This window comes from Bos mutus, chromosome 28 (assembly GCF_027580195.1).
Source record: "Bos mutus isolate GX-2022 chromosome 28, NWIPB_WYAK_1.1, whole genome shotgun sequence".
Lineage (NCBI taxonomy): Eukaryota > Metazoa > Chordata > Mammalia > Artiodactyla > Bovidae > Bos > Bos mutus.
In genome coordinates, this window is record NC_091644.1 from 15,991,666 (window position 1) to 16,017,736 (window position 26,071).

The 26,071-nt window shown below is 45.6% G+C and overlaps 1 protein-coding gene across 2 annotated transcripts; it reads right to left on the reverse strand.

Annotated features, from left to right (window-relative positions):
- Window positions 1-67: 67 nt before the first annotated feature.
- Window positions 68-22,787, reverse strand: SEC24C (SEC24 homolog C, COPII coat complex component). 2 transcript variants are annotated; one of them, XM_070364707.1, is made up of 24 exons: window positions 22,672-22,787; window positions 20,740-20,939; window positions 17,586-17,721; window positions 11,401-11,576; window positions 10,824-11,189; window positions 10,368-10,504; window positions 9,056-9,124; window positions 7,658-7,769; window positions 7,300-7,427; window positions 6,025-6,163; window positions 5,707-5,822; window positions 5,409-5,533; window positions 5,060-5,251; window positions 4,780-4,873; window positions 4,449-4,565; window positions 3,937-4,107; window positions 3,352-3,448; window positions 3,113-3,258; window positions 2,750-2,888; window positions 2,490-2,608; window positions 2,207-2,386; window positions 1,768-1,959; window positions 1,444-1,533; window positions 68-1,295 (listed from the first exon to the last, which is right to left on the reverse strand). In XM_070364707.1, the coding sequence occupies exons 2-24, from the start codon at window positions 20,909-20,911 to the stop codon at window positions 1,155-1,157; spliced, it is 3,354 nt and encodes a 1,117-aa protein (XP_070220808.1). In that variant the 5' UTR covers window positions 20,912-20,939; window positions 22,672-22,787; the 3' UTR covers window positions 68-1,154. The 2 variants fall into 2 exon arrangements, with proteins under 2 accessions (XP_070220808.1, XP_070220809.1); XM_070364708.1 differs by lacking the exon at window positions 9,056-9,124.
- Window positions 22,788-26,071: the final 3,284 nt, after the last annotated feature.

Consider the following 26,071-nt stretch of genomic DNA (forward strand, 5'->3'; position numbering starts at 1 on the left):
CCGCTAGTCCTGGCAGGAAGGACTAGAGGGAAAGTGATACGTGGCAGAGAAAAATGACGCTACTGGATACATCTTAATTTATTTTTATTTCTTTACAAATTAAAGATGCATTGAAAAATAAACCAATGAAGAGAAATGAGAGGTCCAGAGCAGGGGCATCCCAGGCTGGGAGCAGGCAAGCCTGGCCACCATCAAGCCTAGCCCTTGTCCTGCCCCAGCCAGCTCGGGTTGGAAGATAACTGTCAGCCACTCTGTCAGTTCCAAAGCCTGAGTGGTGTCCTAGCAGGAGAGACTAGCCACTTCTGCCTCTCTCCCCAACAGCTTGGAGAGCAGTGTTTCCAGCGGAAGCTCAGAGTGGTATATAGGCTGGCTCTGTGAGGTATTGCAAGTTGATGACCAGGCTCCCTACAGAACCATCCAGTGTTGGGGCCGCTCTGGCTGGAATGGAGGCTAATACCTCTCCTAGGTCTCAATATTCTTTGCAACTATTCCCAGGCTCCTTCATTTCTGATAATGTGTCTCTGTCCACCAAGGGATCATCAGTCATTGCAGGAGAAAGAGCAGTGGAAGCAGAGCAAGAAAGCTAATCAACCACCCTCAGTCACTTTGAGTTGGCTGTTGACTTCCAGGCCCAAGAAGACTGACCACTTTTCTACCATCTACGGCCTACAGCCCAGCTCTTGTGCACCTGTATGTATGTTTTCCCTAATATAGGAAGTCATTGATGACAATGAGCTGAATTAGCAGCCCCTCCCCCCGTAGTAACCCCCTGGGATCTCTGTGCCTTCCCACCTGCCCTTCTCTTCTTGGAGGCTGGTCCAAAGGGACACATAATATTGCCAGGGTCTGGGTGGCTTCAAGTCCCCCAACACCAAATCATATACAGTGAACTGAGAAACTACATTCATTACGACAGGATTAGCAGGAAAAGGAGGATAAAGTGAGGGGATAGGGGCACCTTCCAACAGCAGGACACGACAGAGTGGTAGGATACTTGAGCCCAGAAAGAAGGTGTCTCCTTATACTTCCCCCTCCCCCCAAAGAGACTGAGGTCAGCTTACATGACATATAAGATATGGAACTGTCCCAGTTTCTCTGCTGTCCTGGGTACTTTCTGGAAGCTGGCCTGGACCCTGTGCTGTTACCCATGTGCTCTAGCTCAGAAGCTGTCGAATCTCCTTGTGCATGTGACAGAGAAAGTCCACATAGGATGCTCCCCCGCTCAGGCTCTTGTCTTCCACCAGGAAGTGTTTGAACAGCATCTCCAGCTTGTCCTCTTGTTTCACCACAATAAGCTATAGTCAGAATACAGGGTCATGAGGCAAGGCTGAAGAGAATTAACCACACGCCCTGAAATCCCATTATCTAGTCGCTCACTCTCCCACCCCGCCTTCAGAGTGAGGACTTGACAAGGTAGGAAATGCAGGTTTGGATCACTGTTACCTTCATGTACCGCGATCTCTGTGCCCTCAAACTATCAATGAGGCCTCGCACCTTCTTAGACAGCAGATTATCCAGAACTGGCAGAACACTCTGAAACACAAAATTCATTTATCCTTATGGTAAGGTACGCTGAATCCAGAAGACAAGATGGGGCAGCACAGATTTACGCATTATCTGAAATATGGAAGCCTGTGAAGAATGACAGCACCCTCCCTCTCGGTGTCCCCTGCTGCTAAGAGAATGAGCGCACTAACTTTACTGGCTTCTGCTCTCATCACGAAGCCTACTTCCACACCCACATTCTCCTTGACGCCCTGCCCTCACCAGGCCACTGGTGATCTGACTGAAGGATGAGACGCCGAAGAGGCTCTGGACAACACCCTGCTGGACACTCGCTCCCACCCACAGGAAGAGGTTGAGCCCGTTCTCCAGCAAATATATATCCCCATTGCTCAGACGCTCTTCAGATGCTCGGACTGCTGGTGGTTCAGTGGTATTCTCAATGGGAGACTTTGTCTGGACAAAAGGAAGAGGGCAAAAGGTTACCAATGACTGTAAGACTTTTTTGCCCACCTGCACCCCCATACACACAAAATTTCTGAAAACTAAGCACCTGAGTAACTCTCAGTATGAAAATATTACATCAGATAATATAGATAAAAATGTATTAGTGTCAGATACAGACAATATTAATCCTTCCCTTCCTCCTCCTATGATGCCCCTTTCTCAGTACAGTGTCTCACACGCCAGCATTCAGTCGCACCAACGGTAGGAGCCGAGGATAGAAGAAGACATTGGTCTCAGCCACGTCCATGGAGGTAACCAGCTGCCGGACGTAGGCACGGTCATCAGTAGTGACTTCAGCTCCAGGCTGCAGGACCTCACTCTTCAATACACAGTTCAGATAAACAGGGAGGAGCTTCATGCACTCAGGAAGGATCAACTAAGGGAGTTATCAAAACAAAGTCAGTGATCATGATCATGAGAAATCCCTCCCAATGCAAAGGTGTATCCCAACACCTTCTCCACCAACAAGCTTGCCCAACCTGTCCCGCAGAGGAGGGGCTGGCACAGTTCTTTCTGTAACAGGCCAAGATCTGGGCACACTGAGTGATGAGAGTGTCACGAACAGTCTTCACAGGGCTGCTTAGGACCCCCCGGTATGCTGGATGGGAAAGGAGACAGCATGGTCACTGGTCAGCCACTCCATCACAGGTGCCTTCCCACCATCACACCCACCCAGGAATGCTGGATTGCTGTCCATCCTCTTAGCCCCGATTCCCCTCTGCCTGGCCTCTGCCCTCACCAAACTTGGCCATGTAGTTGATGAGCGTGTCAGTCTCACAGTTTCGGTACAGATCAGCCAGCTGAGTGCAGCAGTTGAGAGCCAGGTTGTGGATGCGGAGCCGTCGCTGCCCTGCACAGCTGGTGTAGAGCAGGGCACACTAGGGGGAGAGTAAGAGGGGCAATTCACACCCCTCCCTCACCAAGACCCTTGCAACACCTCCTCTTTGCTATTTTATGAAGCTAGAAGAAAGATGGGAGCTATCCCTTCTCCAGCCTCTTCTAGTTCTCTCTGCGCACCCCTCACCCCCTTCCCTATGGCCTACTTAATCCAGTGAAGTGACCGCTGACACTTCTTCCCCAACCCCTGCCTCCGGTCCAGCACCTGCAGGAGGGCTCCATTCTCTTCGTTGAGCCGATCATCATGCTTGAACTCCACAGTCACCGTCTTGTCCCCATCCAACCCAGCCAGCTCCACATCTGTGGTGTTGCTCATGTAGAAAGCCCCAAAGAAATCTACAGCACGGATACCTGAGGCCACACGGATAGGGACACGGTTAGTAGTATGACAGGTGCCCAGACCGAGGGCCCCCGCTCAGCTGCTCATCTCCAACCAGAACTGACCAGTGCTTGTCCGGACCCGCATCACAGCATCAAAGCCAACGACCTTCTGGACATCCCGACGCAAGTCACTCAGGAACCGTTCCTGGTCGTTCTCCACCTGCATCCCCAGGCCCAGAGTCACATCATCTACTACATACAATCCACCAACAATCCCTGTACCCTCTCCACTCTACAAGCCTGCAGAATACTAATGACAATAAGGTAAAGGTAATAATAACGATGTTATTATTTAAGCTTTTAAGCACTTATTACATGCCCAGTACTACATTAAGTGCTTTACATGTGCTCACTTAATCCTGATGACAAACCCTACTTAAAAGCTACTGAAAAACCCCATTTTATAGATGAAGAAACAAAGGAGAAAGTAAGTAATTTATCCTAGGTCATATAGCGTCTAAGTGGTAGAGCCAGACTATCAACCCGGTGCTAATTTCAAGCCCCGTGCTCCTGTTCGCTACACTCTTTATATTGTGTGGTCTTCTCAATGATACTCCTATCAATGAGTCAGCAGCTAAGGAGCCACTCCACTTGTAGGCAGGCATCCCAGTCCTGCCTCCACCTGCCACCCAGAGTCCCATGCCGTACCTGAAAGCAAGCGTATTTATAGACAGAGCCACCAGTGAGCTGGGGTACAACAGAGAGGGTGGCCACGTCCACATACTGGTTAGGGAAGAGGAAGAGGTCTACGCAGCAGCCTTGGGCCACACACTCTTTGGCCAGGGTCTGATAGGCACCTGACTGAGGCTGGAACAGAGTCTAGGGAGGAACAGAAGAAGATGTTCAGAGACCTGAGTTCCACCCTGTTTGAGTACTATGTATGTAATATGGGCTATTATTCAAGGACACGTAAGACTTCAGAGCTACCTTACAGTTTGCAATAGTAGTGGAATATTCTCTTTAAAAAGTCTACCAAGGGCTTTGGGATGAGATGAGGTAGAGAGGTGTGGGAGCGGTGGAGAAGGCTGGCAGCCACAGATATGAAAGGACAGAGGGTCTAGTCCCAGTACCCCCTCGAGAAAGTGAAGAGTATTGCACTGTAAAGAGACAGCACGTTCCTCTGTGATCGGAAGTCCTCCCCCCAGCTCCCAGTCCCACACCTTCTCCTTGTCTGTGTTGATCAACTTCCTGTCGTCTCTGTTCTTCAGTTTCCCTGGGGCCTCTGCAATGGGCAGGGAGGTGTGGAATAGAAAGAGCTTCCCTGCACACTCAGCAGCCTGGAAGAGGAGAGAGAGCTACTGGTCCATTCTTTCCTTTATTCATCCATTATTCATTCATCCCGTCCCTCGTCATTTATTCAGTGCCAACTGTGTCAGACAAGTTGACTCACTGGACAGTCACCAATCACTAAAGCAACAGGGGTTGTATCCCAGAGGTAAGATGCTCAGAAGAAAGCGTCACACAGGCGGCTGCCCAGGACTCTCGCCTTACCTTCAGAGCCTCCATCCCAGCCTGAACCACCGGGGCAAATACTGTCTCCGTCTCCCTTGTGTCTGCAAACATTTCTGGAATCTGATCCAATAAGCTGAAGAGATAGGTGATGGGAGGCAATCAAAACTGCTATCCAAATTTCAGATCCCTCAATTCCCCCAAAAAGTCATCTGGCCCTCAGACTCCGAGAACTCCTGAGGCATAGCCTGTGTCCATCACTGGCTTTCTGTGGTTGTACCCTGCCCTCCACCTCACTTTACCCCCACAATCTGACTCTTACCTGGTGATGACTGCCCGAGACTCGCTGACATTGACCAGGAAGCCATCCAGCAGTGGCACAAACATGTCACCCACATCAGATACAACCATCATCTGTGGCTGGGCCAATGAGCTCTTCACATTGTAGAAGTGGAGCACCTTATTATAGGTGACAAAGCCAACGCGGATTGCTGACTCTTCTGCCCCACCCTCCCTGCAGAAAGGGACGTTGTTACCCAGACTTGCCACCTTCTCCACCAGCCAACTTCATGACATCCGGATTCACGTGCTGAGTTATCCCAACCACCCACCCTTGCGCCCCCTCCCCAGCCATCATCATCCATAGGAGTACCTTGGCTCCTCACTCTCACCTAGGCAAAAAGTCTAACAGTGACTTGAGCTCCTCACAGAGGAGCCTGACAAGACCACTCCTGACGGCATTGTAGGAGACATCAATCATAAAGATGAAGGCAGGAGGGATGGGGAACTTATTGTTCTGCAAAAGAAGGAAATGTTGGAGGGGAGAGGGGTATCGGTGAGCAGGTCAGCTGACTAGAGATAAGTCATCATCCAAGGGCACAGTGACAGGGTGAGGGAAATGACCACAGCAAGTCTCAGCTGCCTCATTGTCCTTCACCCACGGCTCCTCCCCACACTACCCTCCCTCACCTTGCAGTAATCTACAGTGGCCAAGAATTCATAAGAGCCCAGGGACAGCTCAGGACGGTCATAAGCATCCACACGCTTGCCGGTATGATCCAGGTGTTGAAAATACTGGGGAGGAACTGTGGGGAGTAGGGCAGAGTGTTACTCATGGGTCCGCTTTCGGTCCTCATCTGGTCCTGGCTGAGCTCACTGTAATGCCCCACAGCCCCAGAGGCACTTCACGTCCCCATCCCCTAAACAACAGAGCCTCATCTATCTAACTAGAGAGAGAATAATGAAGATGCAGTCCAGATCCCCCAGCCCCAGGCTCTGTGAACGTACCATCGTTGATACAGCTGCAGAAGCAGCACTGGAAGCGTCTCCCTCCCTCAACGAACTGCATAAAGGGGCACATGTATGCTTTGCAACGATTGCAGCGCAAAGGGCCAGATTCCCCATGGTCGACAACATACGGTGAAGCCTAAGGAGCAAAGGGGAGGGGCTCAGACACAGAAGGAAGCTAGAGTGATATGTGGGAACAGATGAGGAGGAACAACCTGGAGGGAGAAGGACATGGCTCAGACAGTCTGCCTGCGGAGGGAGCAGAGAGAAGGGGTATGAGGACAAATGTCCCTAAAGGTCTAAGGACTAGAGTCCCTCTCCTTACTCCTCATCTCTAGAATTTCACTTCTTCAAAGAGAAGAGCAACAGTGGACCTGGCCCAAACAATCCAGGGGCTGACATGGGTGCATGAGGAAAAAGTCGAAGATTACCCAGGATTCTCATTTCTGGCCCAATCTTCAATCCCCTTCGTTCCTGCCCTAGGATCTTGACCCCTGCTTCCTTTCCCACCCAAGTATCTGTGACACTTGTCCTCCCCAATCCCTGGATTTCTGTGATACCTACTGACACCCCAGGCAGATGGTACCCTACAGATAAGAGACCAGCAGGCAAGTGTCCAGCCATCCTCACTGAGACCCAGGAAAGAGAAAGAGAAAAAGACAGAACAAGACAAAGAAGCAGGATGTAAGGTGAGCCCTGAATGTCCAGTTACAGAGAAATCCCCCCCAAGTTCATTAAGGCATGAACACAAAGGTATCTACACCATGGCATGGTGTAGCAGCTGCAAACACTGTCTCTTTTCATCCTGATTCCAGGTACTGGGTGACAGATTATAGCCCAAACCAGGTAAAAGAAGGACCCCTGGATTCTGTTTCTTAATATGCTGTCCTAATATTTCTAACCTACCTGGGATGACAGGACAGAGGATAAGAAAAACCAGAGTGACATGCCTCTCATCACCGGGTGATGACCATGCTACGGCAGGCTCCTGCCTCCAGCTGTCTTCTCCCCTACAAGTTGGCCTTGACTCTTTTAAAAGCGTGTTTCACGTGTGAACTCTGCTCCATCCAGCAATTTCTTGGGCTTTTGCTTTCCTCCCTATCACCCTCTTCAGGCATGGGCCCTGGGATAGAAAGCTATTGACGATACGCTCCCCTCCCGACCAACTAAGCCTTCATCTACTGTGACTGCCAGAATCACATCTAGGAAGAAGTCTTATCCTCGCTCCCCCTCACTTCCTCCCTCTTATTATACTCCAGTCTGTCCCTGACTCACCTCCTCTGGGGGCAGCCTTGCCAGTGGCTTGATGACAGCTGCCAGGGGCACCTGAGCCTGTTTAGCCATGTCAGAGGTGCAAGGGATGTTATACGATGTGCATCGAATGTACCGGGGACTTGCATTTCCTGAAGGAGAAGATGGAAAAGCTGAGTCAGATCACAGAGTCACTCCAGACACCAGCTCGCCGTTGTTGACCCACCCCATCACCCCAACAGATGCTAGAGGTGATGGTGGCTCTTTCCCCCTAGAGACCAATGAGGGACTGGTCTCTGACCAAAGACTGACAAAAGCCCCATCCATAAGCTGATAATGCTGGAGAAAAAGTCCCGCAGGGATGAGTGATTGCCCTTCTCACCTTGGTCTTTCACCAGGAAGTTGGTGGTGACTAAGGGTGGCACCTGGCCCCGTACTCCAGTAACAAATGGCTCTGAACCCCGGTTGTTCCTGTCATCTTCAATAACCTGAATCTGTAGGGAAGAAGTGAAATGAATGAAGTGACAGATGAAAAGGGAGAAGGGAGTACCACGTCCCCGAGGCAGAAGAAAGAAAGGCTGGAGCCGCAGCACAGAAACTAAGAATTTGCCAAGGAACACACCTCATGCACCAGGCCTGCTCTCCTTTTGGAGATCATATAAAATGCTGTAATGCCAATCTTCCACTCTATAGTCAGCAGCAACCTGCTGCATGGGCAACACTGAGAAAGGGCTTCTTTATGAATCGCCCTGACCCCAATAAACAGTGATCACCCTGTTCCAATACCTACTCCAGGAAAGCTCCAGCTCTAATCACAAGCCTTCAGACATGGTCAGATTCCACTTCCCTCCCCCATCGAGGCTTCCCCTCCCCTTCTCTCCCCAAGAGCAGGAAAACAGACAACAGTAACCATGTAAAAATGAAATCTACCTGGAATGACTCTACAGTCAATGAGAGTAGAGGGACAGGGTGAGGAGAGGATTACACAGCCAGAAATGATCAGGTAAGGTGAGGAAGCAGATGCTGCCTTATTTTCAGGTAAGCATCAGTGTGTAAATATGGGAGAAGAGGATCGTATAGCCCAATCCTCAGTCCCCCACATTTGGACAGACCCAGCGAAGGAAAAAAAAGAGATATTGCAAAGCCGGTGATCAGATCTTCGTGCAGACTGATAACCTTTGTCAGTTACTTCAAGATGGGTTTGGTAAAACCAGAAAAAGTAAAGGGAGAATAAGACTCTGTGTCCCATAGAATAAAGAGCTGAAGCTTAGAAATATATCAGAGTCAAACAGACTCTCCAGATGAGAAAGTGACCCACACTTTCCCAAACCAGCAGTCCCTTTCCCTGTAAGAAATGCCAGTTTCCCAGACTTGTACATTAGTAGCCACCTACCCATGTTTCTCCGCAACAAGCTGTAGACAAACCAAACCCAAAAGGGAAGGATCTACTGTTTTGTCCTGTTCCATCACATGTCACAGGCAGGCTCCTGGAGGAGCCAGCAGGGTTAAAACCAAAGCTTAACAAGCTACCTGATCCCGCCCTTCGAGCCTGACCTTCTACCATCCCATACTTAAAGGCACTGCTAACAGCTTGCTACTTCATTATATGGTGACTTGAGGCATGCATATCTTTCTAGCTTGTAAAAGCAAGGGTCTAGAAGGACTGAGGGAAGAGGATGGAGAGGGATGGACATGGTGGATGAGGTGAAGACAAGGTCATAGGCATGCACGGGTGATTTAACACAGGGATCACACACACACACCCACCCCCTGCACTTACTGGACTAGGAATGGCATCAGGGTCTATTCTGTGCCTGGTTTTCTGCTGAGGAGGCAGCTCATTGAGTTGCTTTTAGTGTTTTAATAATAAAGGCAGCAGGGGAATACAGGGAGGGAGACAAAAGAACAAGAAGCAGATGTTACTTCTCTCAGCCCTGATGAGTTAGACATGAACAGCTGGAGCCCAGCTCCTACTGCTGAAATCAGGCCCCCTCTCGATCAGAAACTCCAAATTTTTCTGGGCCAAAAAAGAGCCTTTAATGGCTTAGACTATGATGTAGAAAGATAAGGAAGGGGGCAAACAGGAGGCAAGAGGGGTTATATGGAGGGGCTGAATAGGAGAAATTTTAAGAAGGAAGAAGAGGGATGTTCCCTCCAAAAGGCCAAGCCTCCCATGTAAGAACTACTCTTACACTGAAAGAAGCCTCCCCTCACATCCAACCAGACTCTCCTTCTCACTAGAGGAGGAAAAAGGAAAGAGGCACTGCTTCATCCTCTAGGGTCCCCCTTAGCCAGCTGGGTCCCTCACCATGATGGTTCCCCAAAGGAAGAGGGAAGAGAACAGGATGGAATATGACAATGGCTAAGCATGGTGAGGCAACTGACATAGCAAATGTTGCAGACAGAACTATAAAGTGGCCTCCACTTGGGAATACAGTGTCAGCCTCTACTCTTGAGTGTGATGAGGAAGGTCTGAGCATTCTGATGGCTCTAAGGGTAAGATTCACCCTCTTCCTGGGAGAAGGAACTTCCCCACATTGCCCTTAAAACTGTAGATCACTTTTCTCCATCCACACAGCAGAAGACTAGCAAACAAAAGTATCGAAGGCTTTCTCCTAAAACACTATCCAGGTAGAGGCAGAAAGAGTCCAGAGAGGCTTTCCTTTTCTCACCAGTAACACCAGAGATTCCCCACCAGCTCTAACCATTAAGAAGACTGCTATCCTATCCTACTAGATCTTAGAGGACAACACGTGGACACGGCCAGTACTCCACAGAAGAGCAGAGGCTACCAGGCTCTGTCCAGTGGTGAGAGAACACTGCACTCAACCCAGAGCTCTGTGACACTGCTGATCACTCCTGGCCTCCCTTCCTTTCCTGCCCAGCTATGAAGTAAGAATACCCCTAAAATATTTCTGGGACGTCAAGTTCTATTTAGAGAGTCAAAAATTACATGTAGGCTCTACACCTGCAACATGACAAACAAAAGGGAAAAATAATCAGGAAAGGCTAGGCAAACATCTCATCTAGGTTGACTCACTTATCTGGTAGCCACAAGCTCCTTCCCCAGGACCATATAAGTATCTACTTACAGGGCTCGGGATGGCATCAGGGTCCAGGCGCTTAGGAGGCAATGGCTGAGGAGGCCCAGGCTGACTGCCAAAAGTGGCTGCTCCTGGGTAGGGACTTCCATAATTGGACTGAGGGCCCCGGGCTGGTCCAAAGGAACCTGGGAGACAAGGGCAAGGTTGATGAACAAAATATTCCTTCCCTATCTCTTCTTAAGGCCTCACGGAAATGACTAAAGTATTATAAACATAGAATTGAGAGGTACAGTAATAACCTTTCAGAGAAAGCCTATGTTATCTGAACTATGAGAAAAAAAAAATCTTATAAATCCCACATCTGAGTACCACATCTTAATACCCTGAAGCTGTCTATCTAGTTCACCACTTAGCAAGTAATACTAGAAGCAAATAACAACAACAACGAAAACACCTGAATAGCTGAAGCTTTTGGCTCCTAGGTAGTCCTTGGGAAAAACTCACCATTTTGCTGCAGCTGATAGCCTGGCTGCTGGGAGGAGTGCATAGGTGGTGGTGGTCCTGGGGGCCCAGTCATTTGGGTACCAGGGGGCAGAGCTTGAGGAGGAGGTGAGGACACATGGTTGGGCTGGCTCACTGGGGGCCCCCCAAAACTCTGTCCAGGCAAGAGTGGACCAGTCATCGAAGGCATCCGAGGACCCCCTGAGGCAGGGGGTGTGAAGCTGGAGGCCTGTGGTGGGACAGATCGCTGGGGAGGCTGGGCCCCTGGATGACCCTGGCCAAGGGGAGGAGCTTGGCCCTGAGGATAGGAGCCATACAGACCAGAATTAGGGAAACTTCCTGAGGCTGAGGCCAGTGATGTTGGTGAGCCTGAGAAGTAGAAGAAGCAGAGTCAGAACCCCAGTCATTCTGCCTCCTTGTTCAGTAAACCACCTTCCTTTCCACCCGAGGGGCAGGAATGACTTGTCCCATCTGCTGGGGCTCAGAGGAATAAATAAAAGAAATAAAAGGGATCCAGGTATACCCCAGAGACAGATGTCTCTAAAAAGGAAACAGTATTCCTGTGGTCATAGGTACTCACCATAGCCCAGCCCCGAAGCGGGAGGAGCTGGGGCCACAGCACCACTGATCTGCATTCCGGCCAGCTGAGCAGTCACCTGTGCACTTGTCGGGGGAGGCCCATAGGGCTGAAGCACAGCTGGCTGACTGACCACAGGGGCCAATGGGGCAGACGCAAATGGCTGAGACCCAGGGAGCCTGTGGGGAGATGGAAGGCAGAAGCTTCTAGTGGGCCAGGAATCCCTTCAAAGTTGACAGGAGCCCCACATCATATGGGAAACAATACTGTTTTACAGCATCTTACTCTCATCTGGGCTCTTATATGGCTTCATATTTTTATATATTTGTGAATAAATCACATTCCTCATAATCTACACTGTGATTATTCAGGGCAAACCTTGTTTTCCATTAGGTTCACTCCCAAAACACACGCCAAGCACCCTCAGATCAAACAGTATTTACTCTGGTAGTTAGATTATCACCTCGTCTGCCTTAATCCTTTGTTGACAAGCCACTTCGGTTCTGTATTCAAAAGCACTGAAGAAGTCGAAATGAAAGGTGCACAGAAGCATTAACACAACAGAAGCTTAATAAATGTGGGCTTGAACAAATATAGTTTGACTGTTTAACTTTTTTTTTTTAAAGGCTCAAAATGTATTTTAATAAGTTCATGTTGCATTATTTCATTTCTCAGAAGAACTTCAAAGGTATTAGGGACAAATCAAACATGGTGCACCAATAAAAAATGCACAGCTTAACTACCTAAGACAGGCAAAGCTGAGAGCTACCGTCTGACACTCAGCATACAGCAGCCCTGTTCTCAAGATTGTACTAGGCCTATCAAGAAAGCTGTGAATGGCAACATCACAGACACACAAGGGCCATTTCTGGGTTGTCCTTACCCAAGAGAAAGATGGAGGCAAGTTTAACACAAGATTTTTTAAAGATACACTAAATGAAAATCTCTAAAAGAAAATGTCTTCCTTGGGACATGAAAGGGTAATATATGGGACATAACAGAACCGTATGTATGTTGTATGTCACCTCTGTGGATATGTGCCTGAATTCCCACCTGGGAGTGATTAGAACAGTGGGGCCAAGGTCACTGGGGGATGTTTGGTTTTTGTGGTATATGTGGCAGGATCTCTGGGGTGAGACAGTGCACTAAGTCGTGTCCGACTCTTGCGACCCCATGGACTGTAGCCTGCCAGGCTCCTCTGTCTATGGGATTCTCCAGGCAAGAATACTGGAGTGGGTTGCCATTTCCTTCTCCAGGGAGATTGTTTAACTTTTAAACCAAAGGATCACTTAATCCTGGGAAAGGTATTAGAAAACTCTTAAGATCAGAAGAGCTGGTGAGCTAAGTTTGGCATTCTGTACTATGGAGAAAGATGATACTATCTGACCAGAGTTAAGGGCTAGACACAGAGGATATAAGCCAGGCAGCCTGCTAGCTGAGTCTATCCAGCAAAGTCTCGTCACTTGAATAGCTGCGCTGGACACTCCCATGGTACCAGCTGCCACATTAAAATACAAATACAGCATCAATGCAGTATCACTGCATACCAACTAGCCACTGCACCAGTGGTTTACAATAATATTACTGCAGAAATCTACAGCATAGATTATTGTACATAACAAGCTCCTTCTGGAATTTCAAGAATGAATCAAATTCTTCACCATAGTAGCCTGTTACACTGAAATCCTGATTTATCCTTCCTGTTTGTCTTTACTAAATAACTGGAACTTTATTATGTTTGGTCAGCTTCTACTGGTCCTGCAGTTTCACACTTTTCATTTGTTCATTCAACTGGTATTTTCAGGGCATTATGCTAGTGAAACTTACCTCCCTAAGCTCTTTGCTGGGTTTTGCAGTTTTTGCCTTCCATAGTAACAAACATACTGTTAGTCCATGGCAGATGCTTATAAATCCTTGTCAGAACAATTGTATTCCATGGTACTACTCTATTAACATGGATAATACTCTCAACTGCCTACTGGTATTCTATCATATAAACCAACACCTTATCTGCACATAGCTTTATAGTTTACAAAGGATCTCTAAATGCTTTAATTCTTACAGCAAATTAATGAAGGGAAGCGAGCAGATGGAAAACTAAAACACTAAGGGTAAAAGCAGCAGGCTAAACTGGAACTAGAACCCAGGTCCAGGCCCAATTCTTAGTCCAATGTACTTTAAAATTGTGAAATGTAACATAAATAGAAAAAAATACATAAAATATACATGTACTGCTGAATAACACAAACACCCATGTAACCAAAGGGCAAGTCAAGAAATGGAATACACCAAAGGCCCTGTGTGCCTCTCCTCACAACCCTTTCCTTTCTCCCAAAAGTGAAAGTGAAAGTCACTCAGTCATGTCCCCGACTCTTTGCGACCCCATAGGCTGTACAGTCCACGGAATTCTCCCGGCCAGAGTACTGGAGTGGGTAGCCATTCCCTTCTCCAGGGGGTCTTCCCAACGCAGGGATCCAACCCAGGTCTCCCGCATTGCAGGTGGATTCTTTACCAGCTGAGCTACTAGGGAAGCCCCCTTTCTCCCAAAGATAACTACTTTCCCAACTTTCTAAAAATTGTTCCCTTGTCTTTAAAACAATTCAGTTATGTCAGGTTTTCAAACTTCTGTAAACAGTATCACATCATACATACTTTGAGTTTTGCTTCTTTTGTTCAACCATATGTTTATGAATTCATCTATGCTTCTGCATTTAGCATTCTCTTTCATCACTAAATGTTATTCCATTAAATAAGTGTTATTCCATTAAATAAATATGCCACGATTTACCTAAGCATTTTACTACAGATGGATATTGAAGGTTTTCTAAGTTTTGGATATTATCAATAATGTTACTATGTTCAATCATATATTTAACTTATACATACCTGAGCTTTTTCTAAGGCATACAGCTATGAGTTTAATTACTGGTTTATAGGATATGATATCTTTAATTTTAACAGATAATTCCAAGTTATTTTCCCATAGTAGCTGTACTCATTTGCATCTGACCACCAGTGGATGAGGAGAGTTCCTGATAATCCATATGCTCAGCAATATTCAGTACTATTAGCTTTTTAATTTTGCCAATCTGATCAATACATAGGATAATTCTGTTGTGGTTTTTAACGTTTACTTTTTTCTTCATTTATGAGGTTGAACCGCTTTTTAATTTGTTCTTTGGCAATTAGTATCCCTTCTTTCATAAAATACTATTCCAGATTTTATTATTTTTTCAACTGAACTGACTTTTTCTTATTGACTAGTAGGAGTTCTTTACATATTCTGGACACTATTTTATGTTTTTATCTACTTTATGTGTAAATATCTTTTTTTATTCTGGAACTTTTCTTTCCAAAGTACTTCCCATTCAATGTCTTTCTCCTTGATCATTCCCATCAGCACAAAAAGATACAAATATCTCAAAAAATAACCAACTATTAGTGAAAACAACCCAAATGTCCATCAACAAATAAATGGATAAAGAACATGTAGTGGTATAATCATACAATGAAATACTGTAATAAAAAGAATGAAGTACTGATACATGCTACACATAAACGAACACTGGAAACATTATGTTAAGTGAAACAAATCAGTTACAAAATATATATGATTCTATTAAAATGAAATATCCGGAATAGGTAAGTCTATAGGGACAGAAAGTAGATTAGTGGTTGTTTACAGTTAGGGGAGTGACAGAGTTAAGGAAAAGCTGAATAGGGATAGCTCCTCAGATAAAGGATACTGTGTATCTTTCTGAGGTGATGAAAATGTAGTAAATCGGACGACAGTGATGGTTGCACATATCTGTGAATATACTTAAAATCGTTAAACTTGTGCACTTTAAAGGGTGAACTGCATAGTATATGAATTACATCTCAATGAACTGAGATGTAATTGGATTGGATTTAAAAAATCCAAACAAATAAAATTGCCCTAAAACCATGCATCCCCCTCAAGCTTTTATCTTTTAGCCAAACATTAGGGAAAAAATTGGTCTATGCTTTTTTTTCCTTTGGCTACACCATGCAGCTTGTGGAATCTTAGTTCCCACTTCAGGGATCAAACCCGAATCCCCTGCAGTGGAAATGAGGAGTCCTAACCACTGGACCTCTAGGGAAGTCTCTCTCTCTACTTCTTTAATTACTATTCCTATCTCTCTTTTTTTTTTTTCCTCCTATCTCTTTTAAAAGATCTTTCTTTCTAGGTTCTTCTTCCTTTTTTTCCCCTAGTCTATTCCCTGGTACTTTTCTCGGCCAGGGCCCATACAGGGTAAACTATCAATCTCTGTAAACGCCTTTATTTGCCCTCTCTTAGGGTAGGTACATAAAAATCCCATAGACCGAGAAGCCTGGTAAGCTACAGTCCATAGGGTCGCAAAGAGTTGGACACGACTGAGCGACTTCACTTTCACTTTCAGGTAGGTACGTAATCCTATGTTGACAGTTACAGTCCCTTAATCAATGTACTAGCCTACTATCTGCTCTCCTCTCATAGTCTAATCTTTTTTTTTCCTTTGAGAAATCCCTGAATTGAGGGAGAGTGGTTGTTAGCATTTGATTTGCTTCTGGAGGGTACTCCAATGATACTGCTGCCCAGTATCAAAGTTTTTTTTTAAGTTTAAGTTGTAATTTCCACATCATTAAATTCACTCCTTTTAAGTGTACAATTCAATGATTTTTAGTAAATTTAAAGAGTTGTGCAACCATCACCAGATTCCAATTTTAGAATATTTTCGCCACCCCAAATGACCCCTGATGTTCACATGCAGTCCAAAAACACCCCACCCCGCACTCCCCTGCAACTTATCCTCAGCCAGCCTGGGAGAATCAAGACTCCTTATTAACTCCCTCTGCCAGTATACAGATTTTTTTTTTTTTCTAGTTTACCTATTTACTGAAGTGTAGCCTAAGTCCAGATTTCATAAACAAGATTTCAGTTCTAAACCTCAGCTCAGAAATGCCCAAGTTACCTGCTTAAACTTAAGTTCCTAGGTTCTCAAGATAATTTCCACCCTTTGCACAGGCAGCCACAGTATCAACTTAACCACTCTGATTTTCAGTTCCCACTTGTTATCTGGCACTTGAGGATTTCACTTTCCTTGAAGCTTGATTATGCATTTGAAAAAAAAAAAAATTGTTTCTATTTCCTCTCCCCTTTCTAGATGTTTGTAGCAAAAGGGTTTTAGGTTACATTAGTCCACTTCCCAGCTGAAATTCTTTCACCTGCTCCAACTAGACAGCTGCCTTCATATCTCCACTGAAACTACATTTGTCAATGATGTCAAACCTTGCCAAACCCAACAGTCAATTCTTAGTCTACATCTCACCTTCAGCAGCAAGTGACACACCTGATTACTCTCTTGACTTCCTAAAATACTTTCCTTGCCTAATTTCAGGATGCTATGACACCTGGCTAACCTACTTCACTACTGGTCTTTCTCATTGCGTTTTGATGGCCCCTACTCTGAATGCCTTTTATAAGTTGGTAAGCTCCAAGGCTCAGTCCTCTGGTCTTACATTTGATGCTAAAAATGTATATTCTGGACACCTAATAAAAATGTCAGAAAGCAACTCTTCTACTACTACACACCCTACCGCAGTTATACTTTATTCTTTGTTTACCAAAAAATAAATAGCACTCCAATAGAGATGACTACCCTCCTTTAAAGGACTTCCACACAGAGACAGGGGTTTATTGGGTCACACACCACCAAGTTTTCATCATTTATGTAGTTTTCCTTTGAGGATCTTTCCTTTCATGACTGGTCACACCCAAACTTAACCAATAAGCCCCACTAAGTGCCTGTTCTAGAGGAAAAGGGGAAGTCAAAAGAGACAAATAATCCTAAGGTTCCTTCTTCCTGTTTCTTCCTTAGGGTAGGCTCTGAAGGACCATAACAATTATTTAAGATATATGTCTAGCCAAGGAAAAAACTCAAGTTCACAGAAGTGGAAAGAATATGCCAAAGAACACAGGTACTTAAATGAGTCAATAACCCACAGAGGCACAGCAGCAGCACCTCTAATCTGGAAAAATGAAAACGAACTATAATAAGATGAAGGGAAGAGGAAAAGGAATCTAAGAGAAAAACAAAGGGAAAAAAAAGAAAAGTAAAATAGGCCCTCATACATTCCTAATCCTTCCAGTCTCATCTGACCAATTTTAGGTTGACCCAAGTACATACCTCTGCATCTGAACACCGGAGCTTGGTCCATTCTGCACATCTCCTTGGCCAAACTGGCCATATGCAGTCTGGCCACAAGGGCCCTGTGCTGTCGAGGCTGGAGGTGCCCCTGAAGAAGCTGGGGCTCTTGAAACACCTGAGGGTGATGAAGAGAAGCTAAGAAATTAGGAAATGTCTCCTCCACCTTGAGCAAGGAATGCAAAACAAAGATCAATAAGCTCAAACCTTCACTGCAATATCACAAGTGTAATATCACAGCTTGGCAATGAAAAGGACACCATCAGGATGCAACTCCAGTTACAAGAGATTCTGAACATGGATGCCCAGCCAGAGAGTTTTCACTCTCTTAAACAGGTATAACAGGTATACTACTAGTGAAGCTGTAGTCAGAGCCACAAAAATGTAGGGCCTTCCTGTGATCACTATACACTCTCACTCAATCCAGGACAGTCTAATAAACCTACCCTAGACAAAACATCAACTCTTTTAAAGAAATGATCCCACCCTAGAAGTCAAAAACTTAGAACATATGTGAGGAATGTGGCTTAGAAGATGACCAAGTAACATGCTGAACTAGGCTGTAAAGAGATACCCATTGGGACTTCCTTGGTGGTCCAGTGGTTAAGAATCTACCTTGCAATGCAGGGGATGGAGGTTCAATCCCTGGTGGAGGAACTAAGATCCCATATGCCACAGAGCAACTAAGCCCCTGCATCACCACTAGAGAAATCCATGTGCTGCAATGAAAGATCCAGCATGATGCAATGAAAAACCAATGTAGCCAAGTAAATAAATAATTTTTTAATTCTTTTAAAAAAAAAAAAAGAAAGAAAGGCGCCCCTTAGAGAGACTATTCTGCCAACCTCTTCTTTATATATTCTACAGATCCTAACCATCTTCTTCTCATCCACTTCTAAATGTTGACACTCCCAATAGTACATGGCTCAGGGAAGTGTTAGCATGGGTTGGAGACTTTGTTTCCGCCCAATTATTCAGTCAAGACAGGTTGTACATGTGTGCTAAGTCAATTCAGTTGTCTCTGACTCTGTGTGACCCTATGGACTGTAATCTGTCAGGCTCCTCTGTCCATGAGGATTCTCCAGGCACGAATACTGGAGTGGGTTGCCATGCCCTTCTCCAGGGGATCTTCCTGACCCAGGGATCGAACCCAGGTCTCTTATGTTTCCTGCATTGGCAGGCAGGTTCTTTACCACTAGCACACCTGGGAAGCCCCCAGGACAGGTCTCCTGGCCTCCAGTTACTGCTGTCGCTTATGTCTTCACAAAAGCTGCACTACACGTGTTCTGCTCACCAGAGCTGCCATCAAAGCTACTTCTATGACTGCTAATCATCCTTTCCACATGAAATGCAGGAAGAAAGCAATTAGTTACTTGGCATATCACTTTGGAAATGCTGCTGACCCCTGTTCAAACTACTGTTTTTCTTTTGCTCTGCCTTCAGTAGAGATTCCAGTACTCTTGCTTGGAAAATCCCATGGACGGAGGAGCCTGGTAGGCTGCAGTCCATGGCGTCACTGAGGGTCGGACACGACTGAGTGACTTCACTTTCACTTTTCACTTTCATGCATTGGAGAAGGAAATGGCAACCCACTCCAGTGTTCTTGCCTGGAGAATCCCAGGGACGGGGGAGCCTAGTGGGCTACCGTCCATAGGGTCACACAGAGTTGGACACGACTGAAGTGACTTAGCAGCAGCAGCAGCAGCAGTAGAGATTAGACACTACAGAACCTGCCTGCAGGAATATGATTAATCTGAATTCACTAGCCATTCACTAGCCTGCTCACTAGCCATCACAGAGCCAGATATGTTTTCCTCTCAGTTCAACAGAGCTTCTTCTTGGGGCAATGCCAGCTCCATCTTGATAAGCCACAACTTGGCAAATCAGACATGGACTCTGTCCTGCCAAAGTCCCAACCCAGAGTAAGGCTCTTCCAAAGCCCTGAGACCTAATCTCATCACTCCAAATTTTTTCTTTCCCCAAAGTCATAACAAAAGTGGTAATAACTTTGGGACTTCCCTGGTGGTCCAGTGGTTAAGACTCTGTCTGAGCTTCCACTGCAGGGAGCATGGGTTTGATTCCTGGTTGGGGTACCAAGATCTCACGTGCCACATGGCAAAATTTAAAAAGGTAATAACTTCATTCATTTCTCAAATTTTACCAATGCCTCTTTAGTGCCTTCTTTTTCACATATCTCTTTATGGAATTAACTCTCTTAAAACGCATAAAGCATCTGGCATACCCTAAGGCCCTAACCCTAACCCTGACCCTAACCCTAACCCTGGCTTCTCTGGTAGCTCAGATGGTAAAGAGTCTGCCTGCAATGTGGGAGGCCTGGATTCGATCCCTGGGTCGGGAACATCCCCTGGAGAAGGAAATGGCAACCTACTCCAGTATTCTTGCTTGGAAAATCCCATGGACAGAGGACCCTGACAGGCTTGGCAGGTATAGTCCATGGGGTCGCAAAGAGCACTAACACTTTCCCTTTCGCCTAACCAAAGATCTATTGTCAACCATCTTCTTTTGCCCCCTATGAATAACCCACAGGTTATGAGCTCCTCTTCATGAAAAATGTAATATAAAAGCCAAACACTGACCCTAAGGACAAACAGTCTCCTTTAATTTCCCTGATATTAGACAACATCTAAGAAGCCAAAGAAACTTGAAAAGGAATGTTATCACCAAAAAGATATGAGAAGCACCAAAACCCAGGCATACAAACATCATACATTTTGTCCATGAACCAATTCCCTATGCCCCACAATCACGTATAAATAGAACCACGAGTCCGATGAGAGAAATTATCACCGGCTCTGGAGGAGTTATGACCACAGTCCTTCCATCCAGCTGTGAACAATTCAACCAGGTGAGGCTGCACAGGGTGACACCCATATGAAGTGAACTGCCATTGAACCTGGAAGATGAGGCGCCCTACTAGATGTTTTAAAGACACAGTCACCTTGTATAAAAACAGGAAAGGGCAGATGGCCCACAGGACTCTCAGTGACCAAGAGCCAGATTCATGTTCCTCAATCCCAGTCACCACAACCCTTTAGGCAGCTTAAGTAGGGCAATACCACCCAACCTGAAGATTACAAATTCCCTTCCTTAGCTCAAAGGAAGCTTGGAAACATACCTGGGGGAGGGGTTTGCTGATAGCCTGGTACTGGGCCATTGTAAGCTCCATAGGGAGTGGGGGCGGCTGTGGACCCTGGTTGCCCACCATAGCTGGATTGATGATACCCTGGGTAGACGGGCTGGGGCTGCCCAAATGGCGGCACAGGTGGAGCTGACTGGTTAACATTCATTATGAGAGCATCCCCGATTTGGTCTCACCTATTAGATGGGAGAGAAGATAGAAATTAGTCAAAATCAACTTTCTAAAGTGAAAGCACTATTCATGGTAGGAAGCAGAGCTAGAAAAGGACTGACCTTATCAGGCAGTGATTAGCCTAATCATTCTCATACTATTACAGGATCTTTGTAATTTTCTTCCCCAGACAGTAGACAGACTGCCTCCTCAAAGCAAGGATTTTGTTACTCTGAACCCTATGCTTTGTCACTGCCAAGAGGGTATAAATTTCAACTTCAGAGAGGCCCAGTGGAATGGAGCAGCAGCCTCCATTCCCTAGTGGTATGATTTCTAGTGTCTAGTCATACAAGGAGTCCTGCCACTGATGAACTATTGTGATATTACAGGTAAATGAAACAATGTTCCCACTTTCTGTTCATTCACTCTAGCATCCATTCACTCCACAAAACTGAATACCCTGCAGTGTGCTAGTCATTTTTAATCATTCAAACTGCATGTCTAAAACAGATCAACTAAATCCCCTCCCCCTCAAAAGACAAATTTTAGAGTGACCATTTAGAAAAACGACATTCTTAGGATAAACTGCAGTAAATCAGGTGCTTACTCCATCCTCAGTCTTCCCACCAAAAGAGTGTATGGACCTTAGTACTGAAGCATTAAAATCACTAAATGTAAAGGACAGCTGAAAACTCTAGCAAGATACCAGATTAGAACTGAGTGCAGGTTTGGCACAAAAACCTCACACAATAACCCAGAGAAACAGTTCAAAGATCAATAGCAAAGTTGGATTTCATGGGAAAAGATCATTCACCTTATCCTTCAAGCAGAGGGACTGTAATTATTCTAAATCTCAAGGCACTCCTCCAACTCTGTTTCTGCTCTCCTTATAGGCTTGTCATGAATCTAGGCCACATCCAAAATTATTACAATCTTGCCCAACAACAGAGGAATGAATTGGAGGGTCTTTCCAGGATCCTTCCAAGAACAGGACTATCTGATCACATCTACTCTACACAACCTGATCATTCCAACTATCCTACAGAAGAAGGAACCCAGGAAGCAAAAGAGCTCATAGCTGCTGCAGTGGAACAACGGGCCTCTCGCCTGTGCTAGGAAGGGCCATCTTAACTACAGAAAAGCTGAGCTGCACTTGCACTAGAACTTTTTAAATTCAAAGCCATCTCAGGAGCTATTCTTCCAAATCCTGAACCTTGCACAGGTCACAACATTAAGCTTGAAGGATGTCCCCCTCCCTTTTATTTTTCTGAAGTCGGTGTGGGGGTGGGGATGGGAGGAAATAGTTCCCTCAAACACACACAAGAGTTTGGAGTCAGGCTCAAGTTTCGACTTCACTCTGCGTGGACAGTCAAGGGTGGCAACCCAGGGGGCGGGGCAAGCTTCCCTAGAACTCTGAAAGTAGTCTAGCTGTGGAGGCTGGGAGTGCCGGGGATCAAGACCAAGAAACCAAACAAGCTTCTCGGGCCACGATAATAGGACTGTTGCTCTAAGTAGAAGATCGAGCGTCTTGCGCCCTTCAACAGGCTCCGGACAGGAAGCGGGAGCCGGAATCTGGGCCAGGAGAAAAGGAGGGTCTAGGACCGATTCTGGATTGTGAATGCATGAGGTGAGGGTCTCTCCCCGGGCTCCGCCCCCGATCCTCTCTCTTCCTTCGCAAACAGGACGCCGACCTGGCCAGTGATACCCCGGGATCTCCTCTGCTTTCCTACCCACCAACCTCCCGAAGCCACTCCTCACCCGGCTCCAGATCCAGGTTCGACTTCGTTCCTAACGTCAAGGCTCCCAGGCTCCACTTCCGGTTCCGAGGGGGCCGGCGCGTCGCCCCCGGAAGTTCCACCCCCACGCTCCAAGGCCACGCCTTCTGCCACGTCTGCAGTAGGCACGCGCCGAGGAACCCGGATTCCGCGCACGCGCTAGTTTCTGTTCTATGATGGCCGTCTGCGGGGGCTTCTGAGGATTCTTATGTATTTCCTTTTTTTCCCCCCCACTCTGAGATGTCGTGGTAACTTTATGGTCCCACCCCAAACCGAAATGCGACTGAACTATCTTTAGTAACTCTCCTTCCAATGGCATATTAGACAAAGTCTTGTAGCGACTTCCTGCTGACCCCCGGCCCCTTTGATTTCCGTCTTGGAGGTTCTCTCACCCATGACCTTTGCCGGTCATAAGACTTGCGGAATGGATAATGTTTTTTGGTTTGGGAATTTTAAAAAATTATGGTTATTCTGATATAGTATACTTTTTGTACATTTACTTCCTCTGGCCGGGCCATGTGCCTGGCGGGATGTTAGTTCCCTGACCAGGCATCCAACCCCGTGCCCTTGGCTGTGAAAATTCGAGAGTTCTAATCACTGAACCACCAGGGAATTGCTGCAGCACTTAGAATTTAAAGGGCAATAGTTTTGCTTTTAGGCAGCATGTGTTCCAGGTTCTGTCCCTGCAGTTCCCTAACTTGGGTAATTTAATCTCGGCCTCAGTTTCTTTCATTTGTAAAATGGAGAAAAGAGGAATGCCATTGTAATAACTTGTTGAGAGGATGGAATTAAGTCACACAGATTGCCTGGCACCATAGTAAGTGCTCAGTAAAGGGAAGCCTTTATTAACCTTTTTTTCATTATTAACCATTTTTATATAGCGCCTTGGTTTAGATGCAGAACTCTGCCAGAGGCTGATGGTTTGTAAGAATGCCCCCAGCCTATAGGAAGAGCTACAGTTCGTGAAATGATTACTACCCCATTTAATGAATAACAATAATTGTAGATAATATTTGTGGGAGTTTTAAAAATAAACGTAACTACATTTAATACTTTCAATCTTTTCATTTCATAATTATTTTTTAAGCATTGTTGTGTACCAAGCCATGTTCTTGGTTCTGGGAATACAGTAGTGAACAAAAAAAGCTTTTGGCCGATTTAAACTGTATCGTTTTGTAATTATATACACATGATAAAGCTATAAAGAAAAACAAAGTGAGAATTCTCTGGCGTGCTCTTTCGCAAATTTCAGTCTGTTGGTTACCTCTGGGGAAGGAAAAAGTATAATTTGGAGGAACATAATGGAGCATCAGTAATATTAACAGTGTTCTATTTCTTAACATTCACATGGATATTTACATTATTGTTATTTTAAAATAGTACATATGTATTATGTACAATTCATTTCAGAATAAAAATTTTTAATAAAAGAAATGAGGGAAAAGAGCACTGGTGGAATGGAAGCCTTAAAAAGGGAAAAAAAAATGTTCAATTAAGAGTTTTATAACCAATGGGGTAGAAAAGTTCTTGCTATCATATTGTTCATTAATCTTTCATTTAAAGGGGAAAAAAATGAAGAATTTTATGACCAATTTTGGGGGGGGGGAGGTTCTTGCTCTCATATTGTGCAGTAAATATTAGTTATTCTGAGGCACAAAATGGTTCATTCAATTTAAAAATTGCACTGTTAGTGTTTGCTGGGAGCTGTATTAGTCGTTGAGCATATTTTAGAAAACAGCAAGATTTTTCCTGTCCTCAGGAGTTTATAATGGAGTCAGATCACAGTTTGTTTCTCTATCTGTGATCCTGGTGTCAACAGTGTCCGTTTCACCTGGGAACCTGTTAGAAACACAAATTTCAGGCCCATCCAAGGCATACTGAATCAGAAATTCTGCAAGTGGGGCCAGCAAGCCATGACCTTCTAGATAATTCCATTGCACACTGAAGATTTAAGACCCACTAGTCTGGATTAGTAATTTGTGAAATTTAGCTAACATTTGTTGAGCAATTGCCACATCATTTATCCCAATGAACCCATGGGTTCATTAACCCAGCATTCGGTTCATCCCTCAGCACCAGTTCTGTTTACCAGCGCCACTGTTTACCAAAAGTGGCTCACTAGGCACTTGCATTCCACGCCCAGCTCCACGCCAGCCAGTCGGGCTTCTTACCCATTTAAAGTTCAAGAATAGGTTGAGATTGTTTTGGTCCCAAGACCTCTAATCATTTGCTTTACCGGATAAAACTGCATGGTTTGTGCAAGAGCGCCAGCTATCCTGAGGGAAACTTTAGAGGGAGCCAGCTACTAGATGGTTCAATTAGTCTTTCGCCCCTATACCCAGGTCGGATGACCGATTTGCATGTCAGGACCGCTACAGACCTCCACCAGAGCTTCCTGTGGCTTCGCCCTATCCAGGCATAGTTCACCATCTTTCCAGTCCTAAAGTGTGCTCATGCATAGGAAAGTAGATATCCTCTGTCTTGCTTAATGCACTCCTAGTAAGTAGTAGAGTTTAAATTCATAGTTTCTCTCTCTTTTTAAAATTAATTTGACTATGCCAGCTCTTCGTTGTAGCATGCAGGATCTTTAGTTGTAGCATGTGGGATCTAGTTCCCTGACCGGGGATCGAAGCGGGCACCCTCCATTGGGAGCACAGAGTCATAGCCACTGGACCACCAGGGAAGTCCTCAGTCGTGTCCGACTCTTTGCGACCCCATGAATCGCACCACGCCAGGCCTCCCTGTCCATCACCAACTCCCGGAGTTCACTCAGACTCACGTTCATCGAGTCAGTGATGCCATCCAGTCATCTCATTCTCTGTTGTCCCCTTCTCCTCCTGCCCCCAATCCCTCCCAGCATCAGAGTCTTTTCCAATGAATCAACTCTTCGCAAGTCCTAAACTCAGTTTTTTGAGAATACAGACTGATATGTTGCATTTTATTGGTTTCTGTATCCCTACTCTGGTTCTCAGTCTTGGCTGCACATTAAAATCACCTTCAGTGCTTTTAAAACTGGCCAGTAAAATTAGAATCCCTAAGGTTGAGGAGCCTGAATGTGTGTGTATATAATATATAAATTTATATAATATGTAAAATGCCATTATACATCATCTAATCCTATACACAGTTCTATTTTAAGGAACCAGTAGCTTTAAAAGTTTTCCAGGTGATTTCAATGTGTAGAGGTAATTGAAAGCCACTGATATGGCACAATGGCTTACATGTATTACTAGCTGCTGCTGCTGCTAAGTCGCTTCAATCGTGTCCGACTCTGTGCGACCCCATAGATGGCAGCCCACCAGGCTCCCCCGTCCCTGGGATTCTCCAGGCAAGAACACTGGAGTGGGTTGCCATTTCTTTCTCCAATGCATGAAAGTGAAAAG